This window comes from Bos grunniens, chromosome 16 (genome assembly GCF_055505025.1).
Source record: "Bos grunniens cultivar Pamir isolate PY7600 chromosome 16, Bosgru_T2T1.0, whole genome shotgun sequence".
NCBI lineage: Eukaryota > Metazoa > Chordata > Mammalia > Artiodactyla > Bovidae > Bos > Bos grunniens.
The window spans coordinates 39041815-39059809 of NC_141180.1; the positions used below are offsets into that span (position 1 = coordinate 39041815).

The following is a 17995-nucleotide window of genomic DNA, read 5'->3' on the forward strand; positions in this document are numbered from 1 at the left end:
GGGGTTCCGGCGCTGGGTTGGCGAGGTCTAGGAGCGGCCCAGAGGGAGGCGGCCGGAGCGCGGCGCGGTGACGCAGGCGCGGGGCGGGGCGAGAGCGCACGGCACCTAGGAGGCCGCAGGCTCCAGGCCGATACCGAGCTCCGGTCCCGCGGAGCGCTCCTTCCCGTGCCCAGGTCTCAGGCCAGCCGGGGGACGGGTAGGGGGGCGACAGGCGCGGGATGGGGCTTGGATGTCAGGCGCTGCGGGTCTCTGGGTCTCCCAATGTTGACCGAACCCGAGAACAACGTCACTTGCGGGCCGACACCCGCGGCAGGCGGAGAGAGACGGAGGGAGCCCCTTCCGGGCGTGGCGGGGCGTGGCGGGGGCGGAGCCAATCGCCGGGGTCTGGTCGCCGTGGCGCGTAATCCCTCGCCTCCCCACCTGGCTGTCCCGGAGCATCCTAGGCTTCCGGGGCCATTGCCGCCTCACCTCCAGAGCAGCACCCTGGCCAGGAGACAGTCTAGGGATTCTGGTCACCGTCACGCCCGCGGGGCCTGGGACGAGGCCAAACTTACCCAAGCCTCAGCTTCCGCTCTCGGAAATGGACTTAGTAACAGGGTCTCAAGGGGTTCTGGGGAGAGTCAATGGAGAAAAGGCTAGTGCGTGGCTTCTGGACTGGTACGCAGGAAGCCCAGTAGGTGCGAGAGGCTGCCTCCTAGCGCTGATGTAGACGTTTCCACTTAAAGAGTGCCCCAGGATGACCTTCACCCACCCCCCACCCCCCACCCCCAACTACCCCCTCTGCAGTCAGGCTTTGGGAATGGGGTTCAGTAATAACATGGGTTGCCATGCCCTCCCTCAGGGGATCTTCTCGACCCAGGGATCGAACCCGCGTCTTTTATGTCTCCTGCTTTGGCAGGCAGGTTCTTTACCGCTAATGCCACCTGATGTTAGTCGCTCAGTCATGTCCAACTCTTTGCAACCCCACGGACTGTAGCCCACCAGTCTCCTCTGTCCATGGGATTCTCCAGGCAAGAATACTGGAGTGGGTTGCCATTTCCTTCTTCAGGGATCTTCCTGACCCAGGAATGAAACCTGGGTCTCCTACATTGCAGGCAGATTCTTTACTGTCTGAGCCACCTGGGAAGCCCAATATCATGGGACCAGACTTTGGACTACAGGTTAAGACACTTCTAACTTGGAGATACAACCAGTCCATCCTAAAGGAGATCAGTCCTGGATGTTCATTGGAAGGACTGATGTTGAAGCTGAAACTCCAATACTTTGGCCACCTGATGCGAAGAGCTGACTGATTTGAAAAGACCCTGATGCTGGGAAAGATTGAGGGCGGGAGCAGAAGGGAACAACAGAGGATGAGATGGTTGGATGGCATCACTGACTCAATGGACATGAGTCTGAGTAAACTCCAGGAATTGGTGATGGACAGGGAGGCCTGGCATGCTGTGGTTCATGGGGTTGCAAAGAGTCAGACACGACTGCGACTGAACTGAACTTTAAGCCCAGGGACTTTTATTTGGCCTAGACAATGCTTTTAGAAGTTACCAACTTTTAAAAATCGACAGATTTCATGTTTAAAAAAAAAATGTTTAAAATTTCTCCTGAAAAATGGGAAGACCTGGCCACAAGGAGTATTTTTCCATCATTGCCCAAAGGACCAGGGGACCATAGGAGCCAGGCTCGAGGCCAGAGTCTCAACAGGAAACTAGGGTAGAGGTCTAGGGAGTGGCCCCGAAGGACAGGGGCTAGGTCAGGAGGACTCTTTGCCTTCCCAGAGGGAGGAGGAAGCAGAGAGAAGGTGAGTCCTTGCAGGAGCTATATGTACCTTGTGGTGGTGGTGGTGGTGGTGGTTTAGTCACTAAGTTATGTCCACCTCTTTGCGACCCCATGGACTATAGCCCACCAGGCTCCTGTCCATGGGATTTACCAAGCAAGAATACTGGAGTGGGTTGCCATTTCCTACTCCAGGGGATCTTCTCGACCTGGGGAAAAGTACTTTATTTATCTGTTTATTTTTTTCTCTGCTGCTGCTAAGTCGCTTTAGTTGTGTCCGACTGTGCAACCCCATAGACAGCAGCCCACCAGGCTCCCCTGTCCCTGGGATTCTCCAGGCAAGAACACTGGAGTGGGTTGCCATTTCCTACTCCAGGGGATCTTCTCGACCTGGGGAAAAGTACTTTATTTATCTGTTTATTTTTTTCTCTGCTGCTGCTAAGTCGCTTTAGTTGTGTCCGACTGTGCAACCCCATAGACAGCAGCCCACCAGGCTCCCCTGTCCCTGGGATTCTCCAGGCAAGAACACTGGAGTGGGTTGCCATTTCCTTCTCCAATGCATGAAAGTGAAAAGTGAAAGTGAAGTCGATCAGCCATGTCTGACTCTCAGGGACCCCATGGACTGTAGCCCACCAGGCTCCTCCGCCCATGGGATTTTCCAGCCAAGAGTACTGGAGTGGGGTGCCATCACCTTTTCCGATTTTTTTTTTTTTCCTCTAGGATTAGTAAAATGCTTCTTCCTGGGCAGGTGCCAGTGTGCCCACCCTCATTTTTTATGGGATGAATGTGTTGAGAAGACTGTGAACAGTGTGAAAATTAATAAAGGGAAACTGATAGTACAATCCCAGCATCAAGAGGCATACTGGGCATTTCTGGCAGAAAGTGACAATACTGCTGCAAACAGAAAGCAAAAAAGATCTTCTCCTTGTTTGGCAACAGCTCAGCCAGTGAGAGACTAACAACTCAACCAATGGCAAGCCATTATGCTTCCAACTCCTAGTATCTTCCAGTGAATTTTTTTGTTTATAACAGCCCCACCCAACTTTCCCTTCTCCTCTATAAAAATTAGAGTCCCTTCTCCTTTACCGGAGTACGACTTGTAAGTAGCTTGCTGAAGTTGCATAGCCTGAATTGCAGTTCTTTGCTGCTCCAAAATAAACCGGTTTTGCTAGTAAAAAAAGTGACCATTTTACTGTTTTAGGTTAACTTACACGGAGGTTTCACGGAGATCCAGAGAAGATCTTCCAACAACTCCAAGGCTGGTGAGCAAACAAGTGCCGCAACTCAAGGAACCCACTGGGCTCACTACTTTCTTGCCAGCCTGGCAGTTTGAGGGTAAGTTTTCCTCCTGGATCCGAGCTCCGCTCTTTCTGCAGCTCTCCAGGCTTTATTTGGGGGCTTCCCTAGTAGTTTCAGACAGTAAAGCATCCGCCTGTAATGCAGGAGCCCCGGGTTCGATCCCCAGGTCAGGAAGACCCCCTGGAGAAGAAAATGGCAACCCACTCCAGTATTCTTGCCTGGAAAATCCCTATGGACAGAGGAGTGTGGCGGGCTACAGTCCATGCAGTAGCAGAGTTGGACACAACTGATCGACTAACACACAGGCTTTATTTGGAATCAGTTTGAAGGTGCCATCCTTTTTTATTAAGGCCTTGTTTGTCTGTGCATACTTAGTTAGCCCTTAGGCCTCACTCCATGTTGAAATCAGACTGTTCCTAACTGTGCTAGCTTCCAGTCCAACTACTTTTAGAACCAGGCTTTTCCTATTGAAACTGTGCTGATATTTGGCCTGGGGGCTGTTTAAGAATGATTCTTTTGCTCCAGAGAAAAAGCCCTGAAAAATGGGATCCTAGTTATACAAAAATGTTTTGACGGTGCTCCCCTTTTCAGGGACCTGAGGCAATTTTATGTTAAAAGAAAAAAAAAACCTACTGTCTCTCCTTGTAAGCATTTTTAACTAAATGGACCAACTGAAACAGATGTAATTTAGAACATCAGTGACCAACGTAGGAAACTTTTGAACTCCCCAGATTTCCTTTCTTAAAATTGTTCAAAGTAACTGAGGCAAACATTAAAGACAAAACAGTTTCTGAGGCCTTTTTTCCCCTGCCCTCTCTTCTTCGTCTGTGGATGCTGGCTCCCCAATGCTCCCTTGCTCTGAACCTATCGGAACATGCTCCTTAAAGTCAATCTTCTGAGGATTGAAATAAATCCCAGATTACCTATGTTCCCTGGACCAATTGTGAGCCATAGTTAAAGCGTTTCCTAAAGTAACAGAGGATCCCCCATAGGTTTGCTGGAGATTTTAATACAGTTTTTCAAACCTGCCAGTCTGGTTTCTCAGATTGATATCAATCCATGTGCTTGTTGGTGAGTGTCAAGTAAGCACTGGATGAAAGTAGCCCCATGGGAACATTCTGGAAGGGTTTTAGTAGAGCAAAACCCTACCTTTTGGCAAGAGGCTAGAACACTCATTGAAAACCTCCACTGAGCAATGACAGTAGCTTTTCCTAAGCTTATTGACTGGAACGAGATGCAGCCTTACACACAAAAATCTGATGATTATTCTGTTCATGATTAGTCTAACCGACCTAAGGTTAATTTTTTAAAATATATGTATTTTATTGACATATAGTTGACTTACAGTGTTTCAGGTGCACAACAAGGTTGTTCAGTGATACAAATACACATATTATTTTTGAAATTATTTTCCATCATGTGTTATTACAAGATATTGACTATAGTTCACTATGCTACATAGTAAACCTTTGTTGCATATCTATTTTTTAATTAAAAATCTAGCATTCTATTCATACTAAGTCAAACAAGTGGAATCAAAATGTCATAAATTTTTCAGTTGGGCAAAAATGTGTAAGTTTTCTAAAGTATATATAATACATATTTGTATATGTATACAAAAGCTTTTCTACTACACTTGATAAAGGCTTGAGAAAGAACATCAAAAAAAAAGAGATGGAGATATTGGAGAACATAAACTAGATGAAATGGGAACACTGAATATGAAATAGAAAAAGTGAAACAAACTAGATACAAGTAAAAGATCATCATATAGCCCAGTTGTTTTTAAACAGTGACTGCCCATTAGAAGCATTTCTGGTGCTCTGGAGGGAAAAAGCAATCTCTGAGCATTTGTATGATTTCAGGTTATTTTAAAAGAAATATTCAACTTCCTTCGGATGTTGAGTCCCCTTGGGTAACTGTTACTTCCATGTTTATTAATGGACTGGACTGGGATCTTTTTATTTTAGTTAAAAGCATGAGAATGGAATGGGAAACTGTGTCCACTCTTAGATTCATTTGGTAAATCAGATTACTTGCTTCCTAAATGAGCCACCAGAAAGAAAGGCCTCTAAAATTCTTAATCTTCAGCTCCAGCAAGTGAAGGTCCCTAAACAGATCCAAAACCTTCTAGTTTCTGGTATTGCAGAGAATCAGAGTATCAGAAAAAAGATTTTTACCCATTTAAGCATTTCAGGAGCTTTCAGTCTTCTCATCACGTCTCTCATCAGCCTTTCTAGTATCCTTCTAATGCCCAGTGAGAGGGCTCCAAGAACTACAGGGGCTTTTCCCAATCCTCCCTGTTGATCAGCTCGACAATCTCACTGCTGGGCATACACACCGAGGAAACCAGAATTGATAGAGACACGTGTACCCGAATGTTCATCACAGCACTGTTTATAATAGCCAGGACATGGAAGCAACCTAGATGTCCATCAGCAGATGAATGGATAAGAAAGCTGTGGTACATATACACAATGGAGTATTACTCAGCCATTAAAAAGAATACATTTGAATCAGTTCTAATGAATCAGTTCTAATGAGGTGGATGAAACTGGAGCCTATTATACAGAGTGAAGTAAGCCAGAAAGAAAAACACCAATACAGTATGCTAACACATATATATGGAATTTAGAAAGATGGTAACGATAACCCTGTATGCGAGACAGCAAAATGCGAGACACAGATGTATAGAACAGTCTTTTGGACTCTGTGGGAGAGGGAGAGGGTGGGTTGATTTGGGAGAATGGCATTGAAACATGTATAATATCATATAAGAAACGAATCGCCAGTCCAGGTTCAATGCAGGATACAGGATGCTTGGGGCTGGTGCACTGGGATGACCCAGAGGGATGGTATGGGGAGGGAGGTGGGAGTGGGGTTCAGGATTGGGAACACATGTACACCCGTGGCGGATTCATGTTGATGTATGGCAAAACCAATACAATATTGTAAAGTAATTAGCCTCCAATTAAATAAATCTAAATTTAAAAAAAAAAAAAAGAAACATCTCTCCAGATTAGGAAGGAATTTCTGTCCTTACTGAGAGCAGAGCCACACTCTTGGAGCTCAGCCCCACTGCAGAGAACTAATACAGTTCAGATAGGGGATCTCTAATAACCTTCATCAGGCTCCTGTCTCCAAGCCTTCTCCCTTTTGTTTGGGCCTTTTGAGAGATACACACCCATTCTCTTAGCTCCTCCAACTCCATTCATTATTAGGTTAAGGCTTCTTGGAAGAGTATTATACCAGAATTTCTTCCTCCCAAAAGGTGGAAATAATTCTAGAATTTGACACTAGCCATCAAAATAGCCAGCCAGGTAAATGAAAAGACCTTTTGATATCTTTTATTTGTTCTGTGTCTAACACTACAGGGGCTGATTCTGAAAATACCAATTGTTTGTCCCTGATCAATCAACTACCACCCTCCTTAAGGGCCAAATCTCAAACTGATACTGGCAAAATTCACAGTGTACCTCCATTAAGATTCAAATAGATCCCTCTAAACTCTCCAGAATTAATCAATAGTCTATAAGTAAAAAAGCCCTTCAAGGTGTAAAGCCCATAATAGAAGATTTCAAGGCTCATGGTCTCATTATCCATTGCAATAGTCCCTGTAATACCCCTATTTTACCCGAGGGGTAAAACCCAGGTGCTGAAGATGGCTTGTCCAGGACCTCCAAGCATCAAACACTGCTATCTCTCAACACCCAGTTATTCCTAACCCCCACATGCTACTGACGTCTGTTCCCTGTGGAAGCAAGTTTTTCACTGCGATTGATCTATGCATGTATTTTTCAGTACTCCAGTTGATAAAACTAACCAGTAATCTTTTTGCCTTCACCTGGAATGGACAACAGTACACCTGTACAGTGATGCCCCAGGGTTTCACAGAAAGTCCTTACTTTTCACATTTCTTGAAAGCTGATTTAGATGATATAAAGTTTTCTACAGATTCTCCTTTGTTAAAATACATAGATGACTTGCTCTTGTGCTCTCCTTCTCAAACCTCCTCACAGGAAGACAGCATTCACTTGCTAAAACTTTGAAACATAAAGTCTCCAAAGAAAAACTGCACTTTGCTCAATTTCAGCTTTGATATCTAGATCACTTGATCTCAGAACAGGGACTATGTTTAGATCCAGATAGGCTCCATAATGGCTTCTTAGGTGGCACTGCTGATAAAGAACCCACCTGCAAATGCAGGAGATGGAAGAGATGTGAAGTTCCATCTCTGGGTTGAGAAGGTCCCCTGGAGGAGGGCATGGCAACCCACTCCAGTATTCTTCCCATGGACAGAGGAGCTTGGCAGGCTACAGCCCATAGAGTTGCAAAGAGTCAAACAAGACTGAAGTGACTTACACTTGCACAACAGGCTCCATGACATCCTAAACTTCCCCAAATCAAAAACTAAGCACCAGTTATGAGGCTTTCTCAGCTCTCTAGTTACTATTGAAATCAGATTCCAAATTTCTCTCTATGGCTCAGCCCTTACGTGATTTATTAAAAACCGGTAAAGTTGACTCCGTTAATTGGACAGGTCAAGATGATACAGCTTTTGAAGACTTAAAGAAAATCTTAATGAGACCACCTGCACTTGAACATCCTAATCACCAGCTTCCCATTTTCCTCTTTGTGTATGAGAAGGCAGGGACTGTCCTCAGACCACTCACCCAAAAACATGGGGACCATCATCGACCTGCAGGGTTTTGTAGCCAACAGCTGGACCCTGCAGTGCAGGAATACCTCCCCCCGACCTCCACCCATGTCTCAGCCATTCCTGCCACTGCCCTCTGCTTAAGGCCACTGAAGAGATAACCATGGGATTCCATTCAACCACGTTTGTACCCCAGGTAGTGGAAGCCCTCCTGAATTCTCATCCACTCAACACTTTTCAGTCAGTTGCCTCACCTCGTATGAAATCCTTTTGCTGACTGCTCCCCACATAACCCTTTCACATTTACTAACTTCAGCCCAGCTGCTCTTCTCCCCTCCTTCACCACGAAACCCCTGCACTACCTGACCCTCACAGGTCACTCTTTGACTCTACATAATCATTTAGAGGAGATACCTCTAATCACTGCAGATTTTTCATGGTTTACTGATGGTCCTTATTTAAAGGGAGAAAATGGTAAATACTGTGCTGTGTATGCTATTACAACTCCTTTTGATATTGTTGAAGCAACACCTTTGTTCATTGTTCACTGGCTAAATCCTGTCTGACTTTTTGTCACCCCATGGACTACAGTATGCCAGGCTTCCCTGTCTTTCACTGTCTCCCAGAGTTTGCTCAAACACATGTCCATTGAGTCAGTGATGCGATCCAACCATCTCATCCTCTCTTGCCCTCTTCTCCTCCTGCCCCCAATCTTTCCCAGCAACAGGGTCTTTGCATTAGGTGGCCAAAGTACTGGAGCTTCAGCATCAGTCCTTCCAGGGAATATTCAGGGTTGATTTCCTTTAGGATTGACTGGTTTGATCCCCTTGGAACATCTTTACCTATGGCTTAATTACCCTACAGGTTGAACTATATGTTCTCATGGAGGCTTCAAAGTTTAGCCAAGGCAAAACTGCTTACATTTATACTGACAGTATGCCTTTGGAGCAGCCTATGACTTTGAGATAACATGTGACCCCCTGGCCTATAGCCTGCCAGGTTCTCCTGTCCTTAGGATTTTCCAGGCAAGAATCCTGGAGTGGGTTGCCATTCCCTCCTCCAGGGGATCTTCCCAACCCAGGGATCAATCCTCCGTCTCCCATTTACCACTGAGTCACTGCGCAAGTCCCCACAGCTGATAAGAGATATATTTTAATATTGTGTGTGTTAGTCACTCAGTTGTGTCCGACTCTTTGCAACCCCATCAACTACAGCTCGATAGGCTCCTCTGTCCATGGGATTCTCCAGGCAAGAATACTAGAGTAGGTTGCCATTTCCTTCTCCAGGGGATCTTCCCGACCCAAGGATCGAATGCAGGTCTCCTGCACTGAAGGCAGATTCTTTACCATTTGAGCTGCCTGAGGAGCTCAGAAAAACAAAAATCTAAGTACATCAGCTACTGGAATACTGGAGTGGGTTGCCATGCCTTCATTGAGGGGATCTTCCCAACTCAGGGATCAAACCCAGGTCCCCTGCACTGCAGGCAGATTCTTTAGCAGCTGAGCCACCAGGGAAGCCCAAGAATACTGGAGTGGGTAGCCTATCCCTTCTTCAGGGGATCTTCTCAACCCAGGAATCGAACCAGGGTCTCCTGCATTGCCTGCAGATTCTTTACCAGCTGAGCTACTATGAAGAACATTGCTCTACCAGAGCATTGTTATTTTTAATGGAAGCAATTAAGCCTTTATTATAAAATCTTCTTCATAGTGTGCTCTTGGGAGATGAAGACCTTAAGTATCACACCTTTCAACCTAGAGATTTCATCTATTGGAAAAGACACCTCAAGAAGGACTCTCTTCAGCCTCCCTGGAAAGGCCCCAGCTGCTGCTAACCTCCCCTTGTGCTGCCAGACTCCAGAGAAGAGACTCTTGGATTCATGTGACGCATCTAAAGAAAGCACCAGACCCTGACTGGACCTGCACACCATCTGGTGACCTGAAGGTAAAGATTTCCTGGAATTGAAGCAGATGACATGCAATGAGGCGGCTTGCCCCAGATGTCTAGACAAGGCCTGTTAGAAGGTTCAATATTCACAGATGTGACTGTCTTTCATCTAGACTATAAAACTGACCCTGGATTCTTAGCCAATTGAGTCTCTACATTTGCAACCTATAATCTGTACCACTGATGAAACATCTGATTCCAAAGATTTTCTTGGAGATAACAATACTGTCTAATTACTCCATGTTTATTCCTACACTGTGTCATTCCAAAGTTCTTGTTAATTCCTTCAGTTTTGAGCATAACTTTGCTTCCCAGTTGGCACTAGTGGTAAAGAACTCACCTGCCAATGCAGGAGACAAAAGAGATTCGGGTTCAATCCCTGGGTGGGGAGGATCCCCTGGAGGAGGGCAGGGCAACCCACTCTAGTATTCTTGCCAGGAGAATCCCATGGACAGAGGAGCCTTGTGGGCTACAGTCCATAGGATCACAAGAGTTGGACACAACTGAAGTGACATAGCAACAAATTGCTGTATTCACTCTTATAAGACACAGACTTTTAGATAGGAAATTCCTGAGAGGTGTCCTCTTGGCCACCCATCCCCCTTGATACTTAAATGTGACCACAGTGGGTGTCCAATATGTGCACTTTCCCTCTGACATAGGACAAGACACTCAGGAAAGGTCCTTCCTGGCATCCAGGGACAAAAGGTGATTGAATGCTAGTTAAAAAAACAAAAAACCCTGAGTCTTGATCAGGGATGCTCTGGGGGAAAGATCTTGATCAAAAGGGAGAAATGTGAAAATTAATCAAGGGAAACCTTATTAAAATGGACTGGGGAGGACAGAAAGGGGAGTACTTGACAGTCAATACACATCCCAACAGGAAGAATCAATACAGATCTCCAGCAGGAAGTAACGCTACTAGCGCCAGCAGAGGGAAGAAAATTTTTCTCCTTTCCTGGCAACAGCTTAGCCAATGGGAGACTGTCACAACTCAGCCATTGAAAAGTCACCATATTTGGAACTCCCAGTTTCCTCCAGCAAGCTTTATTTTTTTTTTTTTTGAAATATTTTATTTATTTATATCCAGCAAGCTTTATAACTGTCCCTCCTGACTTCCATGTCTCTTCTATAAAAGAATTCCCTCTCCTTTGCTTGGGCTTCCCTTGTGGCTCAGCTGGTAAAGAATCCTCCTGCAATGCGGGAGATCTGGGTTCTGGGTTGGGATGATGCCCTGGAGAAGGGAATGGCTATCTGCTCTAGTATTCTGGCCTGGAGAATTCCATGGACTGTATAGTCCATGAGGTCACAGTCTGACACGACTGAGGGACTTGCACTTCACTTTCTCCTTTGCTTAAGAAAATTTACAAGGGTTTCACCAGTTGTATGTCCCAAATTGCAATTCTTTGCCAGTGTTAGTGTTAGTCTCTCAGTTGTGTCTGACTCTTTGTGACTCCATGGACTGTACCCCACCAGGCTCCTCTGTCCATGGACTGTTCCAGGCAAGAATACTGGAGTGGGTTGCCATGCCCTCCTCCAGAGGATCTTCCCGACCAAGGAATCGAACTTGGGTCTCCCACATTGCAGGCAAATTGTTTACTGTCCAAGCCACCAGAGAAGCAGTTCCTTGCCACTCCCAAATAAATCTCTTTTGCTGGTAAAATATCCGGCTGTTTTATTGTTTTACGTTAACAACTGTTTTTTTGGCCAAAGTCACAGTGGAAAATCAGAAGTCTCCCCAGTGTCCCTACATGTGGGAGGAGACTATTCCCTCCCCCCACCGTAAGCAGATAAGGCCTGAGTGATAGTGGCTACAGGCCCACCCCACCCCACGCCCTGAGGGAATCCCCTTAGACAGCTGGATAACCATGACCCCCCCAGGCAAGATTCAGGCCAAGGTGGTGACACCACTCTAATTTTCCCAAACCCCTGTGCAATTCAGGGCTTCCTTGGTGACTCATTGGTAAAGAATCTGCAATGCAGGAGATCTGGGTTCAATTCTTGGGTCGGAAAGATCCTCTGGAGAAGGAAATGGCTACCCACTCCAATATTCTTGAGTGGAGAATCCCATGGACAGAACCTGGCAGGCTATAGTCCACGGGGTCACAAAGGAGAGTCAGACATGACTAAGCAACTAAACTAGAACAAAAGAGCTAATGATGCTGTGGAGCACTTCTCGACCAGCCTTGTGCTCAATGCTTTACTTGTGCCCACTCAGTCCTCCCAGCCCTTTTGAGGTCAGGACAGCTACTACCTCCATTTGGGGCAGTGAGAGGGATTACTTTCCCAGAACAGGGAAGCCTGGTGCACTGCAGTCCATGGGGTCACAAAGAGTTGGACATGACTTAGCAATTAGACAACAATCTTCCCAGATAATCATTGAAGACCACAACTAAAACACAAGCAATCTTATATCTTCACCCTCAATCTGCTTTTCAGTTTCTGGGCATTTCAGAGTGACCTGAAGCCCAAGCCAGAACTGTCCGGGGGTGGGGGTGGGGTGGGGAACCTCCTTAAGGGGATATTTATCACATTCGTTTTCCAGGCTAAAGTGAACAATTTGGGGAGAGGAAGTTTGTTATCTCCGGACTAGCCCATTACTTAAGTTGTGAGCTAGTCTGTGGATGCAATAAAGATTTTATATTCTAACGGTGAATTCACAGCATTAAAATATCACTGAAACCTTTTGCAGAGCTTACAGACAACAGCATGGTCTTGGCAAAATCTTACAGTTCATCAGGCCCACCAACTAAAAATTAAGCCATTAATTTTTAATGGGGGGATGGAGCCTCTTAAAAAATTAGTCCCTGAAGACTTTATCAGTATTATTGCACTCTTTCAAATGTGCATAACATGTGACCACTTTATTGTGAGGGTCTACCGTATACTAATGTGTGTGCTGCTAAGTAGCTTCAGTGGTATCCGACTCTGTGCGACCCCATAGACGGCAGCCCACCAGGCTCCCCCGTCCCTGGGATTCTCTAGGCAAGAACACTGGAGTGGGTTGCCATTTCCTTCTCCAATGCATGAAAGTGAAAAAATAAAGTGAAGTTGCTCAGTCGTGTCCGACTCCTAGCGACCCCATGGACTGAAGCCCACCAGGCCCCTCCATCCATGGGATTTTCCAGGCAAGAGTACTGGAGTGGGTTGCCATTGCCTTCTCCGCTAATGTGTGTACTCAATCGCTAAGTTGTGTCCGTTTGCAACCCCATAGATTGTAGCCCGTCAGACTCCTCTGTCCCTGGGATTTCCCAGGCAAGAATATTGGAGTGGGTTACCATTTCCTTCTCTGGGGGATCTTCCTGACACAAATCCATGTCTCCTGCGTTTCCTGCATTGGCAGGTGGATTCTTTACCACTGAGCCACCTGGGAAGCCCACCGTGTACTAGAAGGGGGCTCAGATGTTTCCTGGCCTGGGTTCCTGGGGATCTGTGGGGTCCGCCTTCCTGGTCAGAGCTCATGACCAGTGTTGCTCCCCACAGGCCTGTGTGTGCACCTCACCCCCCGCAACCATGGCCCTGGTCAGCATCAACCAGCTGCCTGAGAACATCCTGCTGGAGGTGTTCATGCACGTGCCCGCCCGCCAGCTGCTGCGGAACTGCCGCCCCGTATGCTGCCTCTGGCGTGACCTCATTGACCTCGTGTCCCTCTGGAAGCGCAAGTGCCTGCGGGAGGGCTATGTCACCGAGGACTGGGACCAGCCTGTGTCCGACTGGAAGGTCTTCTACTTTCTGTGCAGTCTCCGAAGGAACCTGCTGCGCAACCCGTGTGCCGAAGGTGAGCAGGGGCTGCTTCCCTCCCTTTCCTGAACCTTAGGACCTTTGCACTTGCTGTTCCCACACTACCTGGACTGTTCCCTCACCCCCCTGCCCCAACACTCACGCTCCCTTGGTCCTTCTCATCCATCAGATCTCAGTTCAGAGATGTGCCCTGATCCTGCATCTGAAAACAGTGTCCCCCACCTCTGTCACATCGCCCCATTTCCTTCCTTCATTGCACTGATCATAACCTAGAATTACTCAATCTCTTGTTTTTTTTTTTCCCCTCTGCTACAAATTTCAAGTTCCTGGGGCCTGACAGATCTTGCCACTTGGCACCCTGTGCCCACATAGCAAGTGCTCAGGACACATTGGTTGAATGAATGAGCATACACCCGGCCCCCCTTCCCATCTAGTTCAGTCTTTGCTGCCTAAGGGCTATGTGCAAGCTGGCTATGTACCTGGTCTGAGTCATTATCTTCCTGTCACCTCATGATACAGAGGACGAATTTTGAGAGGTGACTACGATCACGTGGTTTGAGGCTCCAGTTTTGCTTACGTTCTCTTATATTTGCCAGGGTTTGTTTATTTTTTTCCCCTTTGTTAGCACCTTCATTTCATATCAGGCATCATGCTTCCTGCTGGGATATAGCAGCAACTGATTAAGAGGCCTAGTCTGTATGCTTAGAACCCTTTTCATGCTTGTTTTCTCTCTCTGTTCTCACGAGCATCATGTAGGTTAGCCAAAGAAAAAAGGTAGGGTCCATTTTATAGATGGGGAGTATGAGGCCCCCCCAAGATGAGTGTCTTGCCCAAAGATCTAGAACTGCCCAGCTTCTGGAGTCTGGTCCTGACTACTAAAGTTCCTCAGCCCCATAGACAGCGCCCCACTCAGTCTCCTGGCCTGCCCCCAATTCTGCTCAGAAGCTGCCCAGCAGGTCCAGGCCACCAGCTTGGCTCATCCAGCCCTGCAGAGCTGGCCACCCAGCCTTGCTCAGCTCTCCCAGTGGGCCTGCCCTGGGTAGTAGCCCAGCTCCTGGATTTCTGAATTCTCCCGGTTCTCTGCTGGGGGGCCCCCAGGGAACCTGGGGAATAGATGTGGGCTCCTAGTAGAGGGAGTAGTGTAGTAGTGTTAGTCGCTCAGTCGTGTCCAACTCTTTGCAACCCTGTGGACTATAGCTCCCCAGGCTCCTCTGTCCATGGGATTCTCCAGGCAAGAATACTGGAGTGGGTTGCCATTCCCTTCTCCAGAGGATCTTCCTGACCCAGGGATTGAACCCAGGTCTCCTGCACTGTAGGAGTCCAGGGAAGTCCTAGTAGAGGGAACAAAGGAATAATTTGGAAAAGCTCCCCTGGTGATTGTTCTGGAAAGCCTGGAGAGGAATCACTGTTTCGGGGGAGACAGAAAGGACAGCCTTATGCCTCCAAACCTACTCTGCCAACCTGGTGGGGAACCTGTCCGCAAATACACAGTTACTACACAGCACCAACCCAGAGGATGCCCGGACCCCGAGTCCTCCGTCCTGCCCAGGGCAGCAGGTTCCCACCACCCACCAGCAAACTCCCCTTGGATCTCAGTTCCGTAGTTGACCTCCCAGACGTTGACTTCAGGGGGACTGCCAGAAAGTGGTCTGAGGTGGGATGAACTCACCTCTAACCGTTCAGAACAGAATTACCCTCACGGGCCCTGCGTCATTCAGTGGTTTGAGAACTGAAACTTGGGTATTTCCCAGAGCCCCGCCGGCAATACGGAAGTGAGGAAAGTTTGGTTTAGAATTTCTGCTTATACTTTTTTTTTTTTTTTTTTGCCACCAGCTTCACGTCAGGAATTTAGCCGGTCAGAAACAAAGTGGGAAAGTGGGAGGGGAGGGTCCCAGATCAGAGCTGATGTGATGAGCACAGGTCGGAATGTGGAGCAGTGGGGGGTGGGTCTTTGCAGGGTGGCTTCAAAGTGGCGTGGGGGGCATGCCTTGAGATCTGAGCCTCCCCAACCCCTGCCCCGCCTCCCAAGACCAAGTGGAGAGGGCCAGACTGAGCATTCACACAAGGGATCTCCCTGGGGCTTCTGTTTTTTCCTAGAGGATATGAAATCCTGGAAAATCGACTCCAACGGAGGGGACCAGTGGAAGGTGGAGAGCCTCCCCGGAGCACACGGCACAGGCTTTCCTGACTCCAAAGTCAAGAAGTACTTTGTCACGTCCTATGAGTAAGACAGAATGAGTCGAGAAGCTGTGTGGAAGGAGGAGGGTCCAGACACCTGCCAAATCCCAAGGCCTAAGTGAGGGCCTGCCCATGAAGCTCCAGGGAGAGGGTTCCCAAAACCAGCTCAGGGTCTACTGCTGCCTAGAGCAGGAGTCAACTCAGCAGCCACGTTAAGAGACAGCAGGGGTGGAGAGCAGATTGAGGAGGCAGGGAGCCTGTTTTGGTGGTGAGGCTAAGTCAAGGGAGATACAGGCTGTCCCCAGTCTAGGGACCTGAGTTTACAGGTGCCCTCCTTAGGGTGCTGGGAGACTGGGCCTAAGGACTGGGATGGATGCAGCCCAACACAAGTGGGTCAGGCTCCCCGCATGTTCCCCACGGGGCTGCCAGGAAGCAGGAGCCAGAGTCCACAGCAGCAGTGACTGGCCCGCAGTGATCGAGCGGGGACTGCTGGGTCCCTTGAACTACCCCCCTGGGTCCAGGCCATGCCTGCAAACACATGCCTTTCCCTTTGCTCCCCAGCATGTGTCTCAAGTCCCAGATAATAGACCTCAAAGCTGAGGGCTACTGGGAGGAGCTACTGGACAAGTTCCGGCCGGACATCGTGGTTAAGGACTGGTGAGTGGGGGCCCCCACCTGAGTCCCACACTCTGCAGCCCTCCCTCTTTTCTTCCTGAGATCCCCTGTAGGGAGTGCCTGCTGAACCCGGCAGTGTCCTGGGGCACGGGCTGCCCTCCTTCCTGCTGACAGAGCCAGCACTTACTCATTCAACACCTGCCTCCCACCACCACCACTGCCCTGCACCAGTAGATTTTAACCCCAGTTTACAGATGGGGAGACTGAGGCCTACAGATGTGTTGTCACAAACAGGCACCGGAGCAAAAGATACCAGAACCCAGCCTCCTTGGACCTCACAGATACTCACATGCCTCCTTGCCTGTCTGCTGCCCCTGCCCCTTTAACCGTTCATCCCACGACTCTATCCCAAGCTCCTGTTCTGTGCCCAGTGCTTTGCAACACTCTGGCCTGGCTCAGGGCAGAAGCTGAGCCCCAGTGCCAACCAGGCCCACCACTCTGAGGGTAGAGGGTGGGGTTTGAGGTGTGCAGAGCTACAGAGGTTTCGGAGGATACAGGGGGGCTGACCAGAGGCTGAGCTCTGTGTCAGCCCCATCACACAAGCCCTCCCTCCCAAACCTCCATTAAAATGTACAGGTGACACACATCTGACAGCCCAGGCCTTTATCTCTGTAGAGAGCCTGTTGCTTTTTAGGTTGAAAAAAAAAAGATTACATTGAAATCTCCACTGGAACACCCAAGAAGGTAGTTGCCCCTTTTCTCAGATGGGCTCATTGAGGCCCAGAGCAGACTGTACTCCAGCGGGCACAGTGGGGCACAGGGAGCACTGTAGCCACCTAGGCCTCATGGGCAGAGCAGGGCAATGAAACTCGGGGCCCCAGTTAATGGGCCTGCTGGTTGCCTGCTTCCAGGGCCGCCTGTCTTGGGGTCCCTAGTCCTGAGCCCCGCCCTCCCACAGGTTCGCCCCCAGAGCAGATTGTGGCTGCACCTACCAGATCCGAGTACAGTTGGCCTCGGCCGACTACCTCGTCCTGGCCTCCTTCGAGCCCCCGCCCGTGACCGTCCACCAGTGGAACGATGCCAAGTGGACAGAGGTGAGGCCTCACCTGCTTGCCCCTCGCCACCTGCTTCTCCCAAGGCCAGGATGGCAGGAAATCAGGGGCAGCCCCAGGGCCCAGAATGCCCCAGTCCACTGCCTGGAGCTCCTGCCTTCTGGCCGGGAGGCTCTCCCTTGCAGGACCTGGCTCCACCCTTCCCTTCCTCAGCTCAGCCATCATCACTTCTCCAGTCCTAGTGATTGCTGTCTCTCCCCTCCCCCCAGGTTTCCCACACCTTCTCGGATTACCCTCCAGGAGTCCGCCACATCTTCTTTCAGCACGGGGGCAAGGACACCCAGTTCTGGGCAGGCTGGTATGGGCCCCGTGTCACCAACAGCAGCGTTGTCATCAGCCACAGGGTGACCAGGAACCCGCCCCACGCCATGGCGCAGCCCTAGACCTTGCTGGGGCCAGAGGAGGCACCCCACCTTCCCTCCACACTCCATCTCCATAAGCCATCTCTGACTGTCCTCTGACAGCCATCCATCCGTCCTCTGCCTGGGCTAGCCGAGTGCCAAAGGTCCCTTGCAGGCAAGAGCTGAGCCTGTAGGGGGCAGCCCCAGCCCTGACCTGGGCTTACTGTCACATAACTCTGACTTTTTGTTGTAATAAACGTTTTCAGCAGAACTCGCCTGGGACTGGGGCCAGGGGTGGGGCTACAAGGTCCTTGGCACTTGGGCAGAGAAGCAGCCCC

General features: G+C 48.9%; 1 protein-coding gene across 5 annotated transcripts; it reads left to right on the forward strand.

The window, feature by feature from the left end:
• Positions 1 to 2969: 2969 nt before the first annotated feature.
• Positions 2970 to 17928, forward strand: FBXO6 (F-box protein 6). 5 transcript variants are annotated; one of them, XM_086344483.1, is made up of 7 exons: positions 2970 to 3105; positions 9434 to 9667; positions 13154 to 13448; positions 15509 to 15635; positions 16151 to 16246; positions 17163 to 17298; positions 17526 to 17928. In XM_086344483.1, the coding sequence occupies exons 3-7, from the start codon at positions 13184 to 13186 to the stop codon at positions 17697 to 17699; spliced, it is 798 nt and encodes a 265-aa protein (XP_086200609.1). In that variant the 5' UTR covers positions 2970 to 3105; positions 9434 to 9667; positions 13154 to 13183; the 3' UTR covers positions 17700 to 17928. The 5 variants fall into 5 exon arrangements, with proteins under 5 accessions (XP_086200609.1, XP_086200613.1, XP_086200608.1 ...); XM_086344487.1 differs by having other exon boundaries at positions 15509 to 15614; XM_086344482.1 differs by having other exon boundaries at positions 9482 to 9667.
• The last annotated feature ends 67 nt before the right edge of the window (positions 17929 to 17995 follow it).

Coding starts and splice junctions, on each gene's coding strand:
- FBXO6 (XM_086344483.1), top strand. CDS start 13,184: ATGGCCCTGGTCAGCATCAACCAGCTGCCTGAGAACATCCTGCTGGAG. Junction 13,449..15,508: donor GCGCAACCCGTGTGCCGAAG/GTGAGCAGGGGC, acceptor GTTTTTTCCTAG/AGGATATGAAATCCTGGAAA. Junction 15,636..16,150: donor TACTTTGTCACGTCCTATGA/GTAAGACAGAAT, acceptor TTTGCTCCCCAG/CATGTGTCTCAAGTCCCAGA.